At 43.2% G+C, this 21914-nt stretch overlaps 1 protein-coding gene across 3 annotated transcripts; it reads right to left on the bottom strand.

Moving 5' to 3' along the window:
- Window positions 1-2997: 2997 nt before the first annotated feature.
- On the bottom strand, window positions 2998-19211 carry TNFAIP3 (TNF alpha induced protein 3). 3 transcript variants are annotated; one of them, XM_068938465.1, is made up of 9 exons: window positions 18958-19211; window positions 15302-15614; window positions 11207-11397; window positions 10828-10975; window positions 10442-10612; window positions 9544-9724; window positions 7145-8070; window positions 5550-5782; window positions 2998-4783 (listed from the first exon to the last, which is right to left on the bottom strand). In XM_068938465.1, exons 2-9 carry the CDS (start codon window positions 15597-15599, stop codon window positions 4502-4504), a joined length of 2430 nt encoding a protein of 809 aa, XP_068794566.1. In that variant the 5' UTR covers window positions 15600-15614; window positions 18958-19211; the 3' UTR covers window positions 2998-4501. The 3 variants fall into 3 exon arrangements, with proteins under 3 accessions (XP_068794566.1, XP_009687180.1, XP_009687182.1); XM_009688885.2 differs by lacking the exon at window positions 18958-19211 and having other exon boundaries at window positions 15302-18856; XM_009688887.2 differs by lacking the exon at window positions 18958-19211 and having other exon boundaries at window positions 4604-4776; window positions 15302-18859.
- Window positions 19212-21914: the final 2703 nt, after the last annotated feature.

The following is a 21914-nucleotide window of genomic DNA, read 5'->3' as shown; positions in this document are numbered from 1 at the left end:
GTAGATCAGGACAGGTGGTAGCATGTGCAGGGATGCTTCAGGATGAACGACAGCTGGGAAAGTGGTAATCTCTTGCGATTCAATCAAGCACATATAAAGTAGAGATGAGGCCACTCGTACATTTATACTAACTCAGACAAGAGCTTTTCATTTCCGTTCATTGCATTCCTACTTTTCCCAGGTTATTTGTGGACCAAACTGCATGGGAACCAAATCATGACCCACTGATCAAATAAGACATTCTTACTTGAATAACTGCTTCATGATAAATACCTCAAGAGAGGCATGGCTCCTTCCCGAGGTCTGCCCACAGCAGAGGAGTAGGATTGCAGATCTGTGGGACCCTCTGCGTCTGTAGTGACTCTCCACTCTGCTGAGTCGGAGTATTGAATAGGATGGAATGAGGCTGAACAAGCGCAGGAAAAAAAGAATCAGGGCATGGCTCAGGTTGTAAATAAGATGTCTTACCCCTCTGTATAAGTGTAAGACATCATAGCCTTCACCTAAGGTTGCAACAGCAAGAAATCTCTCTCCTTGCTTTAACTCCAAAACATCAGCCACAGTGAACTCTGCCTGGTGCTTCTGGAACATACATCCAGATCAGTAGCTTGATTTAAGGTTTTGATCTAACAGATTACAGGTTGTATGCTCCTTCCAGCTCTGGTTAAATAGCCTAGTACTTCAGATCACTCTGAAGACTTGCCTAGCAGAGCACTGTGATATCAATAGATCAGTCTGATTTCTCTCAGATTTTCTCTTTTTTTGTAAAAAAAATTACTAAGAATTTTCTTCTTTTCTGTATGAGAAGTTATCTATTAATAGAATGGTTATATCCCTGCAAAATGACGTTTCATATCCACAAACATAGATAATATTCAGATTGGGCATCTCCCCAATCAGGAATTACTGTAATGATCTAAAAGTAACCTTTCTCAAAACGAAATGAATACGTAAGCCCACCTGCACAGCAATCACTTACTGCACTACGTTATAAGGAATTCCAGTGCACTGAGAGTACTTGTTAAGCCAACTGCTTCATATTATTTTTACCTTTCTGCTAAGAAAAGAATCTTTGCTTATAAAAACGATATGTGTCTTAGTAAAGAGACTTCCATAAGTGGTCATAAAAAGGGAGAATCCAAATAAAAGTTCTCTCTTGCAGGACAGCAAGGAAAAAATGCACAAACTTGAGGAGGTGTCTGGGCAGAGAGCAGAAAGCGTCACAGGATTAAAATCCCCTAAGGACATTAGGGAAATACCAGAGTATTTTAAAAAAAATGCTGCTAGCTTTAATGTTCCCACACAAGTAAATCACAAGAGACAGACTGGGCATTCATTTACATAAGAGCTTCAGAATGAGATAAACCTCATGTGACTTCAGAGTTGTGAGTAATAGGCCCAGAAAACAGCACAGAAAATCTGTGGGATTTGGGGCATTTAATCTTAAATCCTTCCTCTGTGGAGAAACTGCAGCTAGCAGTAACCCCACCTCTCCTTGCCAGTCCAGCTGCAGAGCATGCCGGGAAAGCTGCACATGATGTGTACCGAAACAGGACAGACCATGGTCAAGGCTTGGCCTTTTCGAGGGGCAGGTTTTGGCTGCTGCCTTGGCTGGATGCCATGTACTGCCTCCATGTCTTAGTGTCTAGTGGTAGATGTCGCCCCTCCAGTCTTTGCCCTCTCTTTTGACATCTATGTTTCCGCATGGCACAGAAGTTTGATGACTCTGGAGGGCATGCGAGTTGTATGGATCCAAAAAAAGGGGGAGGAGGGCATGGATGGGCAGAGAGTCTGATTTTGGAAAAGAAGACCGTGCTCTAGGGATAGGGCATGGAGATCTAGCAGGCTCTGCTCTGAGGGAGTGGGCTGCGTTCTGGGTCGTTGGCCCCAAAAGGGGTACATGGGCTGCGGGAAGCTGGGCTAAGCTGTAAGGAGAACAGTGCATATGCACGAAGGTAGATGGGGATCCAGGACCATGGGCTGGAGAGCTCTGTGAGTTCAAAGGACTGGCTGACCTAAGGCAAAAATATTTAGGAACTTAAATCCTATACAGTTTAAACCGGGAAAGTGCTTCAATATATGCTGGAGTGTGGTCCTGAGCAGCCAGCAAGGACTAAAGAGAGTAGGATAGAGAGTGGCTGATCTGGAAAGGAGAGTGGGCAGGGTCACCTTTTAGGAAAGGTTCCTCTCTCCTGCTTCCACAGGGATGTTTGCAGCCCGTTCTCATTTTTCCTTCATAGCACGGGCAACACCTAGAAATCACTGCAGTGTGCAGTACTGCCTGTCTAGGCAGAGGTGTGAAAAACCAGAGCGCTGCAACAGACACACTCCTGCACTGAGGGCGTTACAGCACAGAAAACCCCCAGCAGCATGGCCGTTAGCCTGAGTTTGTGATGAGAAGAAAACACCCCTTTCCAGTACTACTCAGCCTAGCCGTCAGTAACTCCCTTTTCAGGAACTATCCAGCAACCCAGAGGCCAAGACCAAAAGACGAGGGGCTTCCCCGCTGCTTCCAGTGTGAGGAGAGGGTAGGGCTGGTGCGTGCCTTTGCTCCTGGATGCATGGCCTGGAACAGAGGTGGGAAGCACTCATGGTTGCCATCACCACCCAAGGTGGCACGCAAGCAACATGGATGAGGAAAGAAAGCAAAGTCAAGTCAGTCTAGCTGGGCTGCAGCCTTGTCCTGCAGCGTCCTTATCCTCCTGAACTCATAGTTCTTGGGGACTGAAAAGCTGCTGTACCCACCAGAGCTAAGTCCTTACAGACACTGATCGCGTGGATCTCCCACAAGGTAGCGAGATAGCCCTTCCTGATGGACACAGACACAAGAGGGGACTACACAGAGACTTATCACCTCTTCAAAGGGTTGGGCTACACACTCTGAATCAGGGAGCACTTTGCAACCTGCTGAATTGTGGCGCTGAACAGAAGTGCTTTCCTTAGTGGATGTCCCATGCTCAGCTGTGCTTTCTCTCATCATCAATATAAAAAAGCAAGTTTAATCTTTCAATAATTTATTTCTTTATATCACAGACTGTTTTTCACTTACACATTTAAGTTTGTAACACAAGAGTAAATATATGTAAAAAAAAATCCAAAATGTGCAAATTTCAAGTTGCATTGTTTGAAATAACATAAATATTTTAATAAAACATATGTTCACATTATTATTAAAGTTCACAAAATATATAAAATTTAACAGAAATAAGTCATGAATTATTTCAATGTTAAAACCTGTTTTTTTAATAACTAGAAAAAGATTCTAAATTTAAGGAGCAAATTAGAAGACATATCATCCCCAAAGTAATAGCAGCAAAACAGAACCCAAAAACTTAAAAAGTGTGAAAGGGGATGAGAGAAGCAGGCATCAGACACAACGGTAAGGTCAAATCTGCTAAAGAAAGAAAGGTAGATGGAGAATGGGAGGTATGAACTCCAGGAGTAAAATCTTGATCCTGGAGTACCCCATTACCAAGCTCAAGCCATTAGTACGATAACAGTATCAAACTCAGGATGTTAGACAACAGCGTGACAGAAACAGGGAGTAGGGAAATTAAGAGCAGCACATGTATTTTTGATAACTATGGTGTAGCAGAAGAGATTTGCTTTGGTTTCAGAACTGAACCCTAAGACAAGTTTCTTGGGCATTTTTTTGCTGTTGTTGTGTGTTTTTTTTTTTTTTTTAATGTCAGTCGGAGGCATTTCCTTCCATGTGAGCTGGGAACGGGACGATTCAGATTTCCCATTACACATGTATATTGGTAAAAGTTGCTTCTGTAATCACATATCTTTCCAGTTATCTTGAGATTTGGGAAAGGATCTAAACGCTGGCTAAGCGTGTTAAAGGGCAGACCATTGCTGGTCTTGTTTCCGACGGCAATGTGCTGAGGATCTGCGAGCACAGCCCTGCTCAGCACAACAACCTAATGGCACGCAGGACCTTGACCCTTGACAAACTCGGTAAGCACACAAATGAGGAAGCGGGCACTCTAAAGCACGCTTCTTTACACATCCTCACCCAGTTTAATTGCAGGTTGCATCAGCCTGTCCTGGAGGATCCCTCTCAGGAAAGTCTTGCCTCTCACTGATGTACGCCAAAGCAGAGCATTTCTGTACCTCCACCAACAGCTGAGTCTCCCTGCCGGGGAGTAGGAGGACTATGGAGAATGAGGCAGAACTGAGAAGTTCTTTGGATTCAAATGCTTTAAACTTCCCCCTGGGAAGTCCAGGAATTAAATACAGTATTATAGGAGCTTAGTCGTAAAAGATAGCTCTGTGCAGAAAGCAAACCGTACTTCTCAGCAGCCCTTGTATGCAGTGTTTATAGGAAGTAGACCTTTATTCCCATTCTTGGGAATAAACAGGAACAAGAGCAGACAGCTTATATTTCCCACCTGCCCCCCATACTCCCAGGACTCTTAAGAGTTTTGGACATAGCACCATTTCAGTTACGGAAGTAGGTGGTATCATTTTCTTATTCTTTACCAGTTTTTCCTCTCTGCTAGCCATAGATCTGTTTGAACTGGTAGCATTCATTGCAGTAACCACTGCACTTGGCATTGCCATAGTGATCACAAGCAGGGGCTCGGCAGCGTTGTTTTGGAGTCTCTTCTGCCGCTGAGTTCCTAGGGTTCCCTGACTGCACGAGCTGACTGAGGCGCTGGCACTCTGGGCACAACTCATCACTTCGGCAGGCCAAGTTGTTCCTACATGAAGACCCAGCACACTGTCTCTTCTGGCTAGTCAATGCTGTTCGCTGTAAATCTCTGTGCTGTCCTGTTCTCTTGAAAAATGTAAAAAATATTGTCAGTTGCAATGCTGGCAGCACGAGTGGCTTTTAATTTACTTTCAATTCTGCTAATGTTTTGTACATGTAATCACTGGGGGTTGTGAGCAAAAACAGAGAGCAAACACCATTGCGAACGCTGTAAGGGCTTTGGGAGTTTGCTTTGCAAAGCAAGGCAGAAAACTCATACTCAAGCTAGTAGTCCTTTCATATCCCAGACAGAGCCATGCTTCTTCTAACTAGTACGATACACAACCCAAGCCACGGTTTACCAAAGAAAATCATAAATTTTCTTAACATTTCTTAGAAAATGTATTTTTTCTCTTTTAAACTCTCCACTTTTAAACAAACCAAATAAAAAACCTGGAACAAGAAAAACCTACGATGCGCTTAGTGAAAAAGGCAACATGAAGCTAACTAACTCTCTTGATGTAGTTGCACAGCCGTAAGGGTAGGAATGCAAACCTCTCCCCAGCTAGTGAACACACCAACTGGCGATACAATTGCTTCCACTGAGGTTGCTGGTAAAATTCCAGCTGAGGCAAAACTGAATGCAGCACTGACAACCCCAAACTGAGAACAACCTTTACAAGTGCTGCACAGCTCTAGCAGGTAGAGTCATGAGACGCTCTACACTTATCTTTCTATGATACTTAAGATGCAGTAATTCAAGGATTTTCTATTATACATTTTGAATTGTTCTCATGAGAGAAAAAAAATGAGCAGTGTTAAACAACTGGAAGATTTTCAGAAGTTCACTTACTTCTGGCTGTCTCACTAGCTGTTCTTCTGTCCTTCTGGCTTCCTGAAATCGCTGGTTCTGGGCTTTAATGAAACAGTTCTGACAGTACCCTTCAAGCATAGTGCTACCCAGGGTGCCACAGTCTCGCCACTGGCAGGAAACTGTGTTGTGGAAGGCAGCAGCAGAGCTACCGGGCTGACCCGCTGCAGAAGAATTCCTCTGAGATCTCCTCTGATGGTGCAGGAAAGCGCTGTCTGTAATGCAAAGTAAGGAGAAACAGGTTGAATGTGCCCAATAGATCTGATGACTAAAAAGCAACTATGAAAAGCTACTTGGTTTAAAAAAGAAAAAAAATTTGTCTAGCCTCCAGCACGGATTTCGGACAATCCTCAGATCCCTCAGTCAACGCACTTTCTTTCATGTTACATAAATAATAGGGTTGATAATAACCTGATTTTTACATCAGAAGTTGGTGAAACACCTAATTTGTGAAAAACTGGCCCTTGACACGAGAACTGGATGCCCCCGTACTCAAAAGAAATTTTGCCATTGGCTTCAGAATGTTATCTGTGACCTATCCCAGCACTTCCCTTCCATCCTGCCCAGTTTCAATGACATTGGGTAAAAGAAGTGGAGTGGCATAGCGCTTCATAGGTTAAACTGTCTCATGACATGCTTTTTAATCTCATGAAATGATCTTACATATTCCCCAATAATAAGGTGGGAAAAAAAATCCTTGTGAACAACACTGGAAAATAAGCTACTGCAAGCTTGCATAGAAGTTCCCTAATTTTAAAGTATGTAGAAAGTGCGGTATTGGCACAGTTGCTAGCAACAACACAGTCTTACAGGATAAGCAATGGTTCTCTCTTTCATGTACCTTCCACCCACTACATCCAAGGGTTCTTTGCCTATGTAACAGGGCAGTAGTATGAAAGCTGAAGATTTCATGACATGATTTATTCACTGACTATTACCTTTCTAAAGTCCTGACTCTGTGCACACCCACATGCATGCACACAGTACTACGAAGAAAGAGCTCAAGGTACATTTTATTAAAATACTCGGTTACTCCAAAACACAAGCACACTATCTACAGTCCTATATGCTCTGTTTTTCAAGGTGACTTTGGTAGTTACGCCAGAATATTGCACCAGTTACACCTAGAATGTATGTAGACCTCCAAATTAATCCCCATTTATTTTAAAGGTATTACAAACCTAACCCATTTTCAGTAGCACCAATACAATAGCATTACTCTCACGGATTCCCTCAACCTGTCTAGCTGTGAAGTTTAATCAGAAAAAAGTTGTACCAAAACATTATTGCAGTGGATGGCTAGTAGGGATCAAAACCCACCCCATATTTACCTAGTTCTGACCCCATGAAAGACAATGGGAACTTTTACAGTGCATTACACAGATTTACCACACTGTTACTGTGTGCCCCTTTACAGAATAATAAGGACCAAAAAGGCACATTCTCGCATTGCTGCTTCTGCTCCGCACCATTTCCATCAGCACCTGCCCTTCCACCCCCAGTGTGTACAGCTTCATAGCTTCATGAGGTTGACCCAAAGCCAAAGTGTGACAAAGCTCAATATCATCTCCACTTACCATGGTTTTCCCTGTACTCAAAGAAACACAGTGTGCAAAAGCCCTCATTCTGCGGTGTTCCAAAAAACTTGCAGCCAGGTTTCCTGCAGAGGTTGCTCTCCCTCTTTTCCTCTGAGCCATGTGCGGCATGGGGCAGCGCTGCCAACGGTAGCTCGTTAGAGTTGTTGTTGGGAACCTGATGGCAGGACTGCTGAAGGAGGCTCTGTGATATCTGAGAAGGGTCAGACGTAGACCTCTGATGACATGTGGGCAGAAAACCAGGGCTGCCATTTGAGGAACGCTCTGTAGTCCTTTTGAAACAAGTGCTGCATATGCCATTAAAGGTCCTATTGGCCTTCTGAAAGCACACCTTACATGTTGCATAGTCTAAATGTCTCAGGTCATCCAACTTATTACAAGGAGCAAGCTGTCTGGCGTTGTAGCAGCGTTCACAGAGTCCGTTGTGTTGCACGTTTAACGTAAATGGGCAGTCTGGAGTCCTGCATTTCATGGCAGTGGTTTCGCTGTACAAGAAAAGGCTTGGAGCAGTAGGAGGTGCGGAGCGAGGCCCTGTTACAGGCTCTTCAGATGTCCATCCCCCAGGTTCACAACCTTCACCACGGGATGAGCCTGACCCAGCTGCCCTCGGTTTCTCAGGGGCTGTTTTGGAGGTCTGCTTTCTTCCTTTACTTCCCTGTGACCTCCGCTCAAAGCACTCATGGCAGTAGGGCTGGGTGTTCACAGACATAAAGAAAGGGCAATTTGGAGTTTCGCATTTCACCTTTAAGAGGGAGAGCTGGGAAAAAGACAATTCCTGTCTATTCCTGGAGCAGGCCTCTGTTCTAGCAGGTTCAGTGTTCTCCTGCCATTTCTTGTACTCATGCTGTACCAGCTGAAAGTAATCTTCCACCAGGTTTATTTCTTTGGGTAGGTTGCCTTCGTCTAACCTGAAAGCCAAAAAAGGAAGACTGTCAGTGGTTGAAAAGGGCAGATGGTGGGGGCAAATACAAGCAGTGCTGGGAGGAAATGTAGCTTTAATGCACATCCATATTACTCAGCTAAAAGATCCAGGATGTTAAAACTGTTGCTTTAAACGGAAATAATTTTAAAAGCAGGTGTTTAATGATGTCAAATGGAGACTTTCACATCTAAACAAACGGCCTAATACAATGCTAATCAGAAGTATTCTTAAAAGGGTTTTCAAGGTGAGGGTTTTCTGTCTGCAAGAGCTGTTTGCAGGCAGAATATGAATAATCTCTAAGAAGTAAAAAGAAAAATCCCCCAAACCTTAAAAGTCCTCTGAAGATCAACGCTCAGCCAGGCTGAGGTCAGAGGGGAAGACCTCTCTATTCACCAGCCCATACTGATGAAAATAATCAAAAATAATTTTTTCCTACAGCGGACTCAGTTTTTCATGATATAGTTTATCAATAGCCTCTCCTGATTTTGCCCTTTTGGATCTGTAGCTAAAAATGGAACTCTTAAAACAAACTAAGTGGCTTCAGTCAAGTTCCTCTGCACCACCATCCATAGCCCAGTCCCTGCGCTGCCCTTGACCTCTGGGAAAATTCCACATCACACCTCTAGCAGAGGCTGTAGAGGGTGAGGCGCTAGCATTACTGATACCCTCAAGAACCCACCAGTTCCGTATGACTGAGGAAGCTACATTACTACTCTCTATGCAAACACATATCCTTTGGGTTGGTGGCTTTCAATTGTTAAGGCTGCCAAAACAGCATAAATCGGCACTCGATAGCATAAAGACACCTCTCTGTGTCGTAATGGAAGTAAAGACAGAGGACATAGGGAGTTTCTCTCCTCATACACTTGTGAAGGGGCAGGACATATATTGATGCCAATGTTCCCTAAACGCCCTCTGCATTTTACTGGATATTAACTATCTGAGGGTTGAAAACATTCCAACTTCTCCACAGGTCACAGCTTCCTGCCTGCAACACTGCTGCAACATTGCAACAGCACAATGTTTCACGGGATTGGCATTTTGGAAATACCACTAACTACTCTACCAAATGCTGCCAAAACTATGTAAGATGTGCTTTATGCAATTTATACTCATATGAAGTGCAAAAGTGGCTGTCTTAGTGGTTTCTGGTATTATCCATTTTAGTCTTCCCCCTGAGTAATCTAAAAGTCAATGAAACGAATCTATTAGTTTTACTCTTCTAAAATATTAGTTTCACTCTTCTAAATCTGAAGACATTTTTGCCTGTAACTTTGAGACTGGTCTGAGTTCATACTACTTAAAAGCACCTCAGCAGTAATGCCAATATTTCATAGTGCAGGGGTAAGCACGTACGCTACCGTGAAAGGAAAGAAAGACTGAAGGAACACACAGGGCTATCAGGCTTCTACTACCATGATAAACAGCATAACATTGAGGAAAGAGGAATGACACTCACTTTGCAGCATTAATTAAATGAGTTGTACCATGATCCCAGCCTTGCACTGGAATTTCTATCACTATCAAGTAGTCTTTTAGCAGCTGCTCTTTTTCCCTCTCCTCTGTATCTGTCAAAAAGTGCACATTCAAGTCCTCAAATCTGCCTCGTTCACTGGTGACCAAAGGGACAGCCCGAATTTCTGTGTGAAAACAAAATGGGTTAGTATATATATGTTTTACCAGAGGGGAGTAGCCACAACATACAATACACGGAGAAGCCACCACTGTTGCTGAATTTTGGAGAGACAAAAGAACGGCTGGCAAGAGCAACCAGTTTCTAAACAATGCAGCTGGGGGAGAATGCAGACACGTCTGCACTGCAAATCTAGCTCCATCCTACTGAAGTTTTAATGTCCCCAGAGCACTTTTCTCCTTCCTGTAGGCAGTACTGTAGATTTTAGTTTATCATAACTTCTCACAGGGTGATGCCCTAACCTAAACCTAGAAAAGTGTTATCCCATCCAGAAGAGATGTACTGAAAAACAGCAAAACACGTATATCACTATCCCTCCCAGGAAGCTCTACACAGCTGTGGGACCATGTCCTTCAAAGCTTCTTTTATGACAGGGCATGGATGGAAGCCAGAACACAGTGAAGCAGAGAATACCCTTGCAGTGATCCCAACCTGTAATCAGGCGAGTTGTACTATACTTTCAACTGGCATTTAAGACAACCTTTAGTTGTCAGACATACCTATACACAGCTTAATCTGCTTACACATGGAGAACAGATAAGAAGGAATCTTATATTTAACTTTTAAAATGTAAATCTAAACGAGATTATATTTTAAATGCTTTATCAGCATAGAAGTATTGAAGACGACACACAAATACCCAGACACGGTACTTGAACAATACCTGGCCCACTGTCCTTCAGAGTCACCAGTGGTGTAAAATGCATATTGTCATAGCCGAGCACAATTGGATATCTGTAGCATTCTTCAGCTGGCCAAAGGAGAGGCAAGTAAATGCCACCAACTTTCAGAGGAGCGAAACTAGAGCCTGATTCTAAACTTCTCACCACTTTATCTGCCAAAGGAAGGAAAAAACCCAAAAAACAACTGTTAAAAGCAAATACAAACATGCCACAGGCAAGAGAAAACATTAGCATTCTGATATTTTAGAAGAAGTTGCAGAAAACTCCCACTTCTGAAATACATCTACCTGAAAACAACGACGAACAAAAGAAAAGTACTGCTAAAGCATACTGTCCTTAATGTGAGATGATCAGCTGGATAACTCACCTGCAAGGACAATGATTGGCCTTCTGAGGATGTTAGCAAGGATGAAGATGTGGATTTCTTCCAGTGCATTATATGGAAGCCTGTTTCGAGCCCCAGACGTTTCTGGGGATGTCATTTCAATGAGGTATTGCCACTCCTCCTCCCAGTTCTGAGGAAAGAATCAACATCTGTCAGCAGTGGTTCAAAGACGGGGAGATCAGGAACCAATTGCAGCACAGCAGTGCTCAGAATATGAACATTTTCCTTTTTCCTTTAAAGGAACTGTATTTCTGTTCTCCACTAACAGTGGAACCCATTAAACGAAGATCAAAGTCATCTAGGCAAATACTGACGATGATAAGCATTCAGAAAACAGCATGGTTCCCTCAAGCCAACTTACGCGGGTGTCATAGTGGAGTCCTGTTTCTACAAAATCCTGGGATTTAATTGCCTCCCTCTGCCAGCGGAGCTTGAAGTTCCGTGTATCTATCTCCCTGAGTGTGCTGAACAATGTTTTTCTTAAGACAAGGTCAATATCTTCAATACCCCACATGTACTGGGATGCAGCATGCATGAGGCAGTTTCCATCACCTGCAAAAAAAAAAAGAAAAAAAGAGTGCATTATTTTAAATAACTACTTAAAAAAAAGACACAGGATGTAGAATTGCGCAGCACACATATCCCACGTGCACTTCCCTCCAAGGCTTCTGCCAGCAGGTTTTTAACAAGAAGATGACACCTATGAGCTCTCTGCTCAGAGGGAAAGCAAGCTGGTTGTCTCTCCACTGTTTTCATCCATTCACCACTTGCTATTAAGCTGTCATTCAGCAATAGTGGGAAGCCTGCTCCTTGTCTATCCTATTTAACTTTGACTGATATCATGAACTAAATTTTGGGATCAACTGCAAACGACAAACATAGTTGAATTAACTTTTAAACAGGATGAAGCCACTTTAAGACTACAAAAAAATGTATAAACGTTAATGAGGGAAATTACCCTGTGCCATCAGGTGTATGATCGGGTAAGAGATCATGAAAAACACTGACTAAGAATATACTGTACTAACAGTGAGCCTCATGTCTCCTGACAAGCACTGCATTGTACGGCTTGGCACTTGGCTGTGCTTGATGTAGCAGCTATAACAAAAAAAAAAAAAAAAGGAAAATTTAAAAAGAGACAGAAAGGGAAGAACAGAAGATTATGTGCGTAAAACAATTGCAGGAGCACCTCTTCCTTTCCTCTCAGGACAAGGGCTGTGTGCTTGCTGTTGAAAATTTTAGTTAGAGCGTTATTTTTTTAAAAGACAAAATTAAAACTAATTAAACGAATAGCATAATGATTTGCATTTCATCAAGACAACTCCTTCCATTCAAAAAGTCCTCGATACTCTGTAGGAAGGCAGGAAACCAATGGCCTGCAATTTCAGAGGTGAGGAAGCTGGGAATCAAAGTAGCTAACTAACTTGATTGAAAGGTATGACAAAGTATGCCAATGGCTGGATCTCAAATTCTACCTCTACCCATCTTCCTCAAAAACCTTTCAAAGGGGAGATATCAAGAACCGCTACTGTCATATCCTCAGATTCAAAACTACGCCTGCTATTTACTACAGAGGTAGGCAAATCTTCCAGTTGTTAAAACACCATAACAATTGCCTCAAAACAAAGGACTTGTACATATAATTTGTGTACTTTTGCTGTTTTTTCTATGAAACTGCAGAGAAAAAACTACAACAGCCCCCAGATCCTGAAAAAGGTATCACTCGAAGTCCACTTAACATTTTATAAATTGTTACAGGCTCGTCGCATATCAGGTTCCTGCAATTGCCTTCTGGTTTCTGAATCTCATCTTGCGAAGCTTACTGAACGTCTGCAGACAGCATACTTGAGCTTAGAATCAGGGAATAACATATAATGTAGAAAAACTGACTAGGTTTCCTTCTGACCAAGAAAGATGACATATTAATCCCATTAAAGTTTTCCCTTTGCAAAATCTAGAGCAAAGATAAGATTTTTTTTTTTCTTTCAGAGCTTACTTTCGGTTCTTTATTGAGAACCACTGCACAAGATTCCTTACACAGCACTTGGAATTCCCCAGTGCTATTTGACTAGCAATTGAGCAACAGTTGTACTTTTTGTTCTGCCCTGCGCACGGCTGAACAGCGAAGTCTCCGGTGGACTTTCCCAGGGGGTGTGGCTGGGTGAGCTGGAATGAATGCCTATTCATTATACAAGTGAAATCTCTACAACCAATAGATGTTGGAATTTTTAAATTTTTTTAAAATACAGTTTCAATTTTTATACCTCCTACTTTCTTCCTTCTATCCTCCATTCACATGTCTGCAAATAAATGTGTGGTGATTCACAATGGCTTTTACTTTATTTTTTTTTAAAGACAACAACTCTGTAAATTCATGCATATATTAGGTAAAATCCACATTAATAACATCCTAAAAGATATACTTCCTCTGCTTTCAAAAACTAAAAGTTTCACCAGAAAAGACAGAAGTTTCTGAAGAAAGCCCATCTTTGACTGAAAAAAATAATATATTTCCTCCACATCTACAGATTAAGCAGCCAAACACCTTTAAAAAATATTCTTTATGCCATAAGAGAGGAAAAAAAACATTTTTTTTCCACTCATTTAAATAACGTTGTTTCCTGGGATATTACATGGCTTCTACAGGTTTCTGTTCCCTCTTTCAGTGATGCTTTCTTTCAATCCACAGTTTATCTTCTCATTCCTGCAAAGGTCCTGAGCCGTGACTACTGTGCATAAACCACAGGTTCCCAAAGCCACTTCTCTACATATGCACTTAACGACCTTGAAGCACTGAACTGAAGCCAAGATCTTTGTTGCAGAGGATATGGGAGAGACAGAGACATACACCAACCCCTTGCCTGTTTTCCCCAAACCAGCTTGAATATTTCAGCTTCATATATATTGCTACACCTACTTATGTATGGGATCCAAGTCACCGGTCCATAAACCATTGCCATTTGTAAACACTGGTCTACAGTCATGAGACAACGCAATAGACCATATTCCTTGAATACTGTGTTATCACCAATAAGGGCCTGTCCAGGCAATATTAATCCCTGCGGAACATAGATAAACAATGGATCTGTGATTCCAAAAGAGTTGCTTTTTGTTTGGGGCAAAAATTACATATATTGTCCATTTTTCTAGTAAACCTGTTAAGAGTGTCTTTGTTGGAGTGACATGTTTTCAAGACACAACACAGAGTGATGTTACTTCCACAGCACCTGTAAAGTGCTGCCTGCCCTAGCTGCAACTCCAGTCCTTCTAGAAGTTCTACATTACGCAATCTTCATTCAGAGTCTAATTAAAATCTTGAGAATTTTAGGCAAGTGGAAGGGCAGCCCCCAAAAGCCCACCAAAAAGTCAGCACCTCCATGACAATTACAGAGATACAAATTTGGACTGGGTTCTTCAAGGTCAAGGCAGTTACCTCTACATGGTGGTTCTATTTTTTTATTGGTTTCCATAAAACACAGTTGCATGCTATCAGACTAAGAAACACAGTAAAACTTTGGAAGGGAGGAATGTGGTCTAGGAAGACAAGGGCAATGTGTATATAAACACAAATGAGAAGAAAGCATCCAAAGAACATAATGTAAAAACCTGAGCTAGGCTGGAGGTACATCTCTCCTGGTTTTAGGATCCAGTCGCATCTGCTTCTCGAGCAAAGAAAATATATTTTCCATATTCTTGAAGTCCTAATTGCCCCAGTCTATCTTCCCAGTTTGGGGCACTCTATGCTGTAGGGACTCCTGAGACCAGGCTTGCAGTTGCATGATCATATATCACAGCTATTGGTGGACCTCTCCTCCACTAAATGTGAAATGTCCAGCAGTTTTCACAGTCACGTGCAAAAGTTACCTGCTCGCGAATGTGGATACGCGTACCCTATTCAAGAAATCTTTGCACTACAGCTGTACCCTTTCATTTAGGGTACCTAACAAAACACATATTAACAAAGTAACCTTGAAGGAAAGTCCCAAAACAGCAATGACCCTTGAAAGAAAAGGGCATCACATACTTCTCGTTACACAAACACAGCTGTCTTTCGCATACGTAGGTATTAGGGTTGAGCCCGGAGGGAAGGCAAAGCCTGCTAAGCCTATCAGTTAATTGAGCATTAGATAGCCTGACAGCACAGGGTGGTGATTATAAGACAAGGTTCTCACGTGGTATTTTATGTTGACGTGCCACAGGTTACTGATGTTATTAAAACGTCTCTGTAATTTTCAAGCTATTCATAAAACCATGATAAGTGTGGGAGACTGTTAGAGACTGAGGACAAGATACCATGCAGAAAGCATTTCAGTTTACAAAGCTAAAATGAAAAGGCACAATTTTTTTAAAGCAATATGCTTCTGTTTCAGTAATGTAAACTCAGATGCTATTAATAAAGGTGGTATGTTCTTATTACCCTTTTTAATGCCAGTGCAAAGACCAGCTCCTAACTTACCATTAGTCTTCAAAGGCACAAGTTTCCTAACTTCCATGCACCAGTTCAGCTTCCTCTGGCGCTCCAGTGAAGTCTGGGTGGCCTGGTCAGTCAGGGCCTTCTGAAGTATTTCCCGAAACTGAGGACAAAACTGGCACATTCTGAACATTTCTATGGTGTATCTGTGCATAGTTCTGAAGTGGTGAACTATTCCATTGGGGAATTTGACCAGATCTTCAGGAATTCTCTCTCTAATCTTCACAGCTTTCAGCATATTGCTCTGACATAAAGCTTGAGGAAGGATGTGCCGGCCAGCCATGTTCCCAGAATAAAACTGAAACGAAGAAGAAAAGGATTCTCTTATTGACACTTCATTGTCCATGCATCAGAGCGCTATCACTTCTGCAGAGAATTAAAAGGCATGCTTTCTGTGTGGGATTCTGGTTGCAGTTTTGCCTGAAATGTGTGCAGAGTGGACTCAGTCCACTCCAAGCTTATGTAGACAATGATTTTTAAAGCTCATATCCAGAAATCTCTCTGTATTACTCAGATATAGACTCTAAACAGCTAATCCCAATCATTTACTTTGATCATTTACTCAGATATTGAAGCGAATTTATTCATAATGAACCAAGGAAATTGTATCACTGTTAAAAAAGGAGTCTGCATCAAAGTAAGGATAGAAGAAGAAAGATCAAGGGAATGGAAAATTATCTTGGAGTCTTGACTAATTGATAATGGCATAGTGCAACCCCCTATGAACCTGCTGAATTTTCAGCATGTTTCAACCTTTTGTTTTGATGACATGCCAGACCAAAAAAAGAAAAAAAAAGGCAGACAATGACCATTTCAGATTTCCACACAGCCCATACATTCTGAAAAGCGATGTTTGGTACAGTACAAAAAGAGACAGCCTGAATAACTACTTGCCATGCTAGTATCTGCCTCATACTTATGGTGGCTGAAGAGGGCAAATGAGGAATTTCCAACAGAGTAAACACTGAAGGCCAGATTTATGCTACTCCTCTCAGGGCTCCTTATGTTATGTGAACAGTAGAACTATAGCACAGAGGTGCTTGTGAAGCGTGTGGGGTTGCAAACTGTAGTCCCACTATTACTCAGCAGTAAGTCAACATAGCTGAAAAAGCATTTCCACTTGGCTCAAAAACCCCAATATTTTTCCGCAGTGGGACCAGTAATGTCTGCCAGCCAGCATCCTTTTCTTCAGTACCTCTGGCCCCACTGGCTACAGCAGGAAGAACAAAAAAAAAAAAAAAACAAACTTCAAACTATCTATGCCCTCTGAAATACTTGTTCAGGGCACACCAACGTTGCGGCTAGCTAGAGCCAAATATAGGAACCACGTCCCTCAAGACTCCTGCGCAGAACAGTAACACTACTAACAATGTATTTTCACATGGAGAGACCCTCCACACTACCCGATACATTACTACTCCATTTAAAAAAAAAAAAAAGCAAAATTTATTTTAAGAAAAATAAATGCATGCATATTTAAAATTTAGAAATCAGTTGGTTGTATTAGGAGAGCCTACCATTACGATTATGAATCGCATACAAATATACAGGGGACAAACATCAAGTCAGCTAGTCTTGATACATATCATGATAAGTTGAGGGAGACCAGAAACTACTGAAAACTGGGTAGTGCAACTATTAGGAAGTTATCTGGTGGAGATGGGAGTCTGGAGGGCCAGAAGGAATAAGATGGATGATAACCTGCCAGACGGACTGGGAAGGTGCTCCCAAGCCCATGGAGGCCAAAGCACCCTCTTGCACAGGAGACAAGCATGTCCCTCCGCACAGGGAACTAATGTCCCTCTTCTCTTCACCCACATCACCACCACTGACAAAATCCACTTTCAGCTGGAGCCCTGGAAAGGACTTTGCCAGGATAAGAGGAGACCTCATACTTCTCCTGTCCAGAGCTGTCTTGTATATCCTCCTCCAGAGCCAACTGATCTAGAGAGTCAATGAGCATCCTGTAAAGCCCTAAATAGAGGAAGGTGAGGCATGAGATGCTGCAAAGGCAATACAGTTCACTGTGCTCAACCAATGGGCAATGTAATTCACACAAAATTTCCTCTGCTCATGTAAAGGGCAGTGCTCACAGCCTTCACAGCTGGGAACACATGGAAAAGTTTTCCTCTAGTTAATGAAGACTGCATATTCTAAACACACCCCCTAGGAATACACAGCCTTGAAATGGAATAAACTCATTTTCTCATCCATTCTCCGCCCCAAACAATATAGTTTTGCATGTTACTGATGCATTCCTGTACGTAATTGTATGAATGGTTTAAGAAATGAAATATAAACAACCTCTTATTAATCTATTTAATAACCACAGCTGTATTTTGCACAGACCAGAATGCTGAATTCCTTAATTACACAAGTAGAGCCATTGAGTCAGTGGGATTTTTTTTACATGAATAAAGACTAATCACATGATTAAGCACCACTGGCATGGACCTTTGAAATGGTTATTTCCAACATTAAGTAACAAAAAGTACTAAGTTTACAGAAGCATTCACTGAAACTATACTATTCAATAGCATATTCTACAGGTATATTTTCCCCTCCACACATGTAAAGTACTGTCTGTGCCATTTACAGTAGTAAATGAACAACCACTGTTTTATAAGACGGTATGATAAAACAAACAGAACTCAGTAGACACCTAAGCTAATAAGACTCAAAGAACAGAAGAATCAGCTACAATTATATGACTTTACACTGTACTAGACTTTACTACATACTACATTACTTAATTACTTTAACATGTAATTATTATGAATTCTCTGAAAAAAGCAGTAAGCAGAGATTAAACAGCTATCGTATGCAGCATCTTTTCCCAAGGTATAATGCACAGGATGCTGCACTTGGGAAAAGACAAAGTGCGTTGTGAGCTCTGCCAGTGGCTTGCATAAGGTACTTTAATTCTCTGTTTTCTAGCTGAAAAATGATGATAATAAAGTATTTTTGGTAAAACGCTAAGATAATATGCAACTCTCGAATAAACATGCTTAATACATATTAACCAGATGGTCTTTGGCTTCCACTAATTTCTATGCCCAGGTGCTTCGTACAGAATTAAGCATATTATCAGCATTTAGCAGACAATAAAACAAGACTAGAATTTCAGAATGTTTTATGAGCCACAAGATTATTTTGTATAATTAATTATACAACATACTGGTCTGCTGGAAGCATGCATACATACGATGCAAATGACTGCATTACTACCAGATTTAAATGAGAAGAGCTTAAAGTGGAAAAGTCTTCTGGCAGCGGCAAGCACCAAAAGCGGACCTAACAAAACCACCGCAAGCTGAGAGAAGCCGACCTTAGCCCCACCGACCGGCAGGATCTCCGAGTGAGTCGGCAACACCGCTAGTCAACAGAGGGCACAATTTCACTGCCTGGCGAAAAGATTTCTAGCAAAAACTCTAGAAAACCCAACACAGCCGCTCCCGGCGCGTTAACCGCCTGGCTGCCGGGCGGCGGAGCGCACGCACGCCGCGGCCGGGCCCGCGCCCCCGCCACTCGCGCTCAGCTTTTCCACGCCGAAGCCCCGTTCACTCGTGCATTTCCCCCCGCCGCCTCAGCCCGGCAGCCCGGGCCGCCGGCGCTGGCGCAGGGAGCGCAGCGGCTGTTACCTCTCGGCGGGCGGGATCCTGCGGCGGCGGCGGCGCGGCGGGCTTCGGGCTGCGGGCTCCGCTCCTAAGTCCTGCTCGGCAGCCGGCTGGCGCGGCCGAGCGCGGGGGCCATGAACCCCGCGGAGCCTGCGCTGCCGCTGCTGCTGCTGCTGCCGCCGCCGCTGCTGCTGCTGCCGCCGCCGCCGCTGCTGCTGCTGCCGCCGCTGCTGCTGCTGCCGCTGCTGCCGCCGCCGCCGCTGCTGCCGCCGCCGCTGCTGCCGCCGCTGCTGCTGCTGCTGCTGCTGCCGCTGCCGCTGCCGGGCTGGCAGCGGCCCCGGGGTCACTCGTGGCGTCGGGCCGGGCTTCCCTCGGCCGCCCCCTCCCCGCCGGAGCTGCTGCCGCCACTGCCTCCGCTCCAGAATGAAAGGCTGCGCCGAGCCTCTTGTTTTTTCCCTTTCTGTTTTAGTGCCCAAGCAAAAACCCCCACCGGGGATTTCCACCTTCAGCGCTTGGGACTTTCCGACATGTGACAACCGCAGCGCCGGCAGCGGCAGCAGCCGCCGCCGCCTGCGCCGCGCCGCCGCCAGGGGGCGCCCTGGGGCCCCGCCGCGCCGCGCCGCGCCGCGCCGCGCCGCGCCGCGCCGCCCGACCTGCCGCGCCGCCCTGCGCCGCCCGGCCCGGCCCGGCCCAGCCCGGGCTGCCGTTGCTTTCCTGCCTTCTGCCCGCTCCCGCCTCGCAGCGCAGCCGGGGGCACATAAAGAAGCCGGGGGTTGTAGGTGCCCTGCCGGGACTGGATCCTGGCGGTCACATCCCAGTGAGATGGGAAAGGAGCCCGTCCCGTCCGAAGCTCTTGTTCTTCTTGACTGTTTCCAAACTCAGACCAGTGTTCTTGTCTTAGGTTACATCTGCTCCATAGTTTTGGCTTTGTGTTGTAAGTAACCACAAGTGACTTCGTTTTTTTTTTTTTTAAATTAAAGGTTAGGCTCTGTTATATAATCATATAACTGCATAGGCTGGTATTTTAGGCAGGAAGTGCTAATATACTTTAATCCAGTCCTGCTCAAGGGAAAGCCATTGGAGGAAAGGGACAGGACTTCTGACTCAAGTTGCCAAGAGAGGGGCATCTTAGTGTCTGAACAGGTCTGAACGTGAGACTGTGTAAACTCTTGGCTACACCTAGCAATCTATAAGAATCATTAAAGATCATGGTTACAATCAATTCATACCTTAACATCTTGAAATCTTTGCAATGGAAAAATTCACTTCATGATACCTAAAGCTATAACCTGTAATTGTAACTTAAGATCTTGTGACTGTAGATATTACTTATGAATGTGATTTATGCTGGGAAAAAAGCAGGTCCTTGCCCACTGGCTTGCAACCTGAAGGCACACAGAAATGAAATGTAGTGCAACAGAGTTTCTTGCAGTCTTAAAAAACTTTATCCTTGTAGATGCTGATCTCCTGCCAGTTCCTGAGCATCCTCTACTCCCACTGACTTGATGAGAAGCTAGGGTTGCGCTGCACCTCGGAGACAGGCCTTAAATCTTGACACCTTCACAAAGCAGGTGTATCGTGGAAGATTTCGGACCTGAGCTCCCTTACCTTGCTCCCATTAGCACCAGCTGGCTCAGCTCATGCCTCTGTGTCACATGCTGTGGTTATATGACAGCATGCTCTTCCGCAGCACTGAAAGTGGTCTTGTGTCTAGCTCAGTGTACTGTGCTGTCCTTTCTTCTCTGCCTGTGTTGAAAAAGAAGTCAGGGACATGCTTGAAAAAAGAATAATCTCTTCCAATTTTTAATTTGTTTTCTAACAAAACCTCCTCTCCTTGCATACCTTTCTTTTAGAGGGTTTATTTTGATTATTTTTTTTCAATGCAGCTCTTTTTTAGCCTTCTCCGCTGCCTTGCAAAGAAGTAGTTAGCTAGGAACTATCCACACTCAAGGATTGGTAGTCTGAGAAATGACTGCGGTGCAGAGAGGCTGCGTGCCTGTGGGAACTGGGCCTGAATGATTACTTGCATAACTAGGGCAGCAGTTGGGGTGTGGTTTACCCAGTGTATAATCTGTTTTCTTCAGCAGACAAGCCACTTTAAAAAAGTCCTGCTATTCCCTGCTTCTGGACATTTTTCCCTGCCCTCTCATTTGTGCTGAGGTACCGGATTACTGAAGCGCTCTGATTACAAAACAGCTTTTTTTTAATTTTTTTTTTTATTTTTTTCTTTTTTTAATACCCAAACCATTTGTCTGGTGTGGTTTGAAGTATGCCCCCTTGGCTAGTTTTACAGGAGTTGTCTAAAGGGATGGTGAGTGTAACTCTGATGTGGCAATGAAGACCTCTGGTAGGAAATAGGGGAAAACTGACTGATTTATACCCTGCTTTATACGTGAAACTACAGCAAATGGATTTGCAGGTGATTCTAGTCCCTTCTGGTTTGGGCTCACAAGAAGAAGAAAAGGAAAATAAGTACGAGTAAGGAGACTATTTAATAGGTCCACAGGTAATAGCTCTGAACCTATGAGGGAAGCGTTGAGTCCCAGGAAAACCTGAAAAGGCAGCAGCTTATTTTTGTTATTCTAAACTCTGAGCATATCTGAATATTCGTAATTACTATTTACACCTTGATAAACTGAAAATTGATTGCGCATGGCAAGGGATGATGTTTAGTGTACAGATCTGAGCAGGATGGCAGGAATTCATTTGATCTGAGTTTGCACATCACAAAATGAAGTTCTATCTTGTCAAATGGATCTCCTAGGCAATATAGTAATACATTAAAAACATCAACAACATCAATAATTATAGAATGAATATAATATTTATAGAATAAATATACATTCCTCTTTTTAGATATACTCCTATTTCTTGTAATTATACCCCATAGTTTATCCCACTATTTATGATACAATGTTTATATTTGGCAGAATATGAACATACATGCATACGCATATATAAGGGCAAGGAAAATTTTCCTT

Source organism: Struthio camelus, chromosome 3 (assembly GCF_040807025.1).
Source record: "Struthio camelus isolate bStrCam1 chromosome 3, bStrCam1.hap1, whole genome shotgun sequence".
Classification (NCBI taxonomy): Eukaryota; Metazoa; Chordata; class Aves; order Struthioniformes; family Struthionidae; genus Struthio; species Struthio camelus.
This window is presented reverse-complemented; position numbering and strand designations above follow the sequence as displayed.

What these genes read in the sequence shown, in the direction of transcription:
- TNFAIP3 (XM_009688885.2), bottom strand. Translation starts at nt 15,662, where the DNA reads ATGGACAATGAAGTGTCAATAAGAGAATCCTTTTCTTCTTCGTTTCAG. An exon ending in GCCAATCATTGTCCTTGCAG is followed by an intron (nt 10,613 to 10,827) that starts GTGAGTTATCCA and finishes TTCCTTTGGCAG; the next exon opens with ATAAAGTGGTGAGAAGTTTA. An exon ending in CATTTAATTAATGCTGCAAA is followed by an intron (nt 8,071 to 9,543) that starts GTGAGTGTCATT and finishes TTTGGCTTTCAG; the next exon opens with GTTAGACGAAGGCAACCTAC.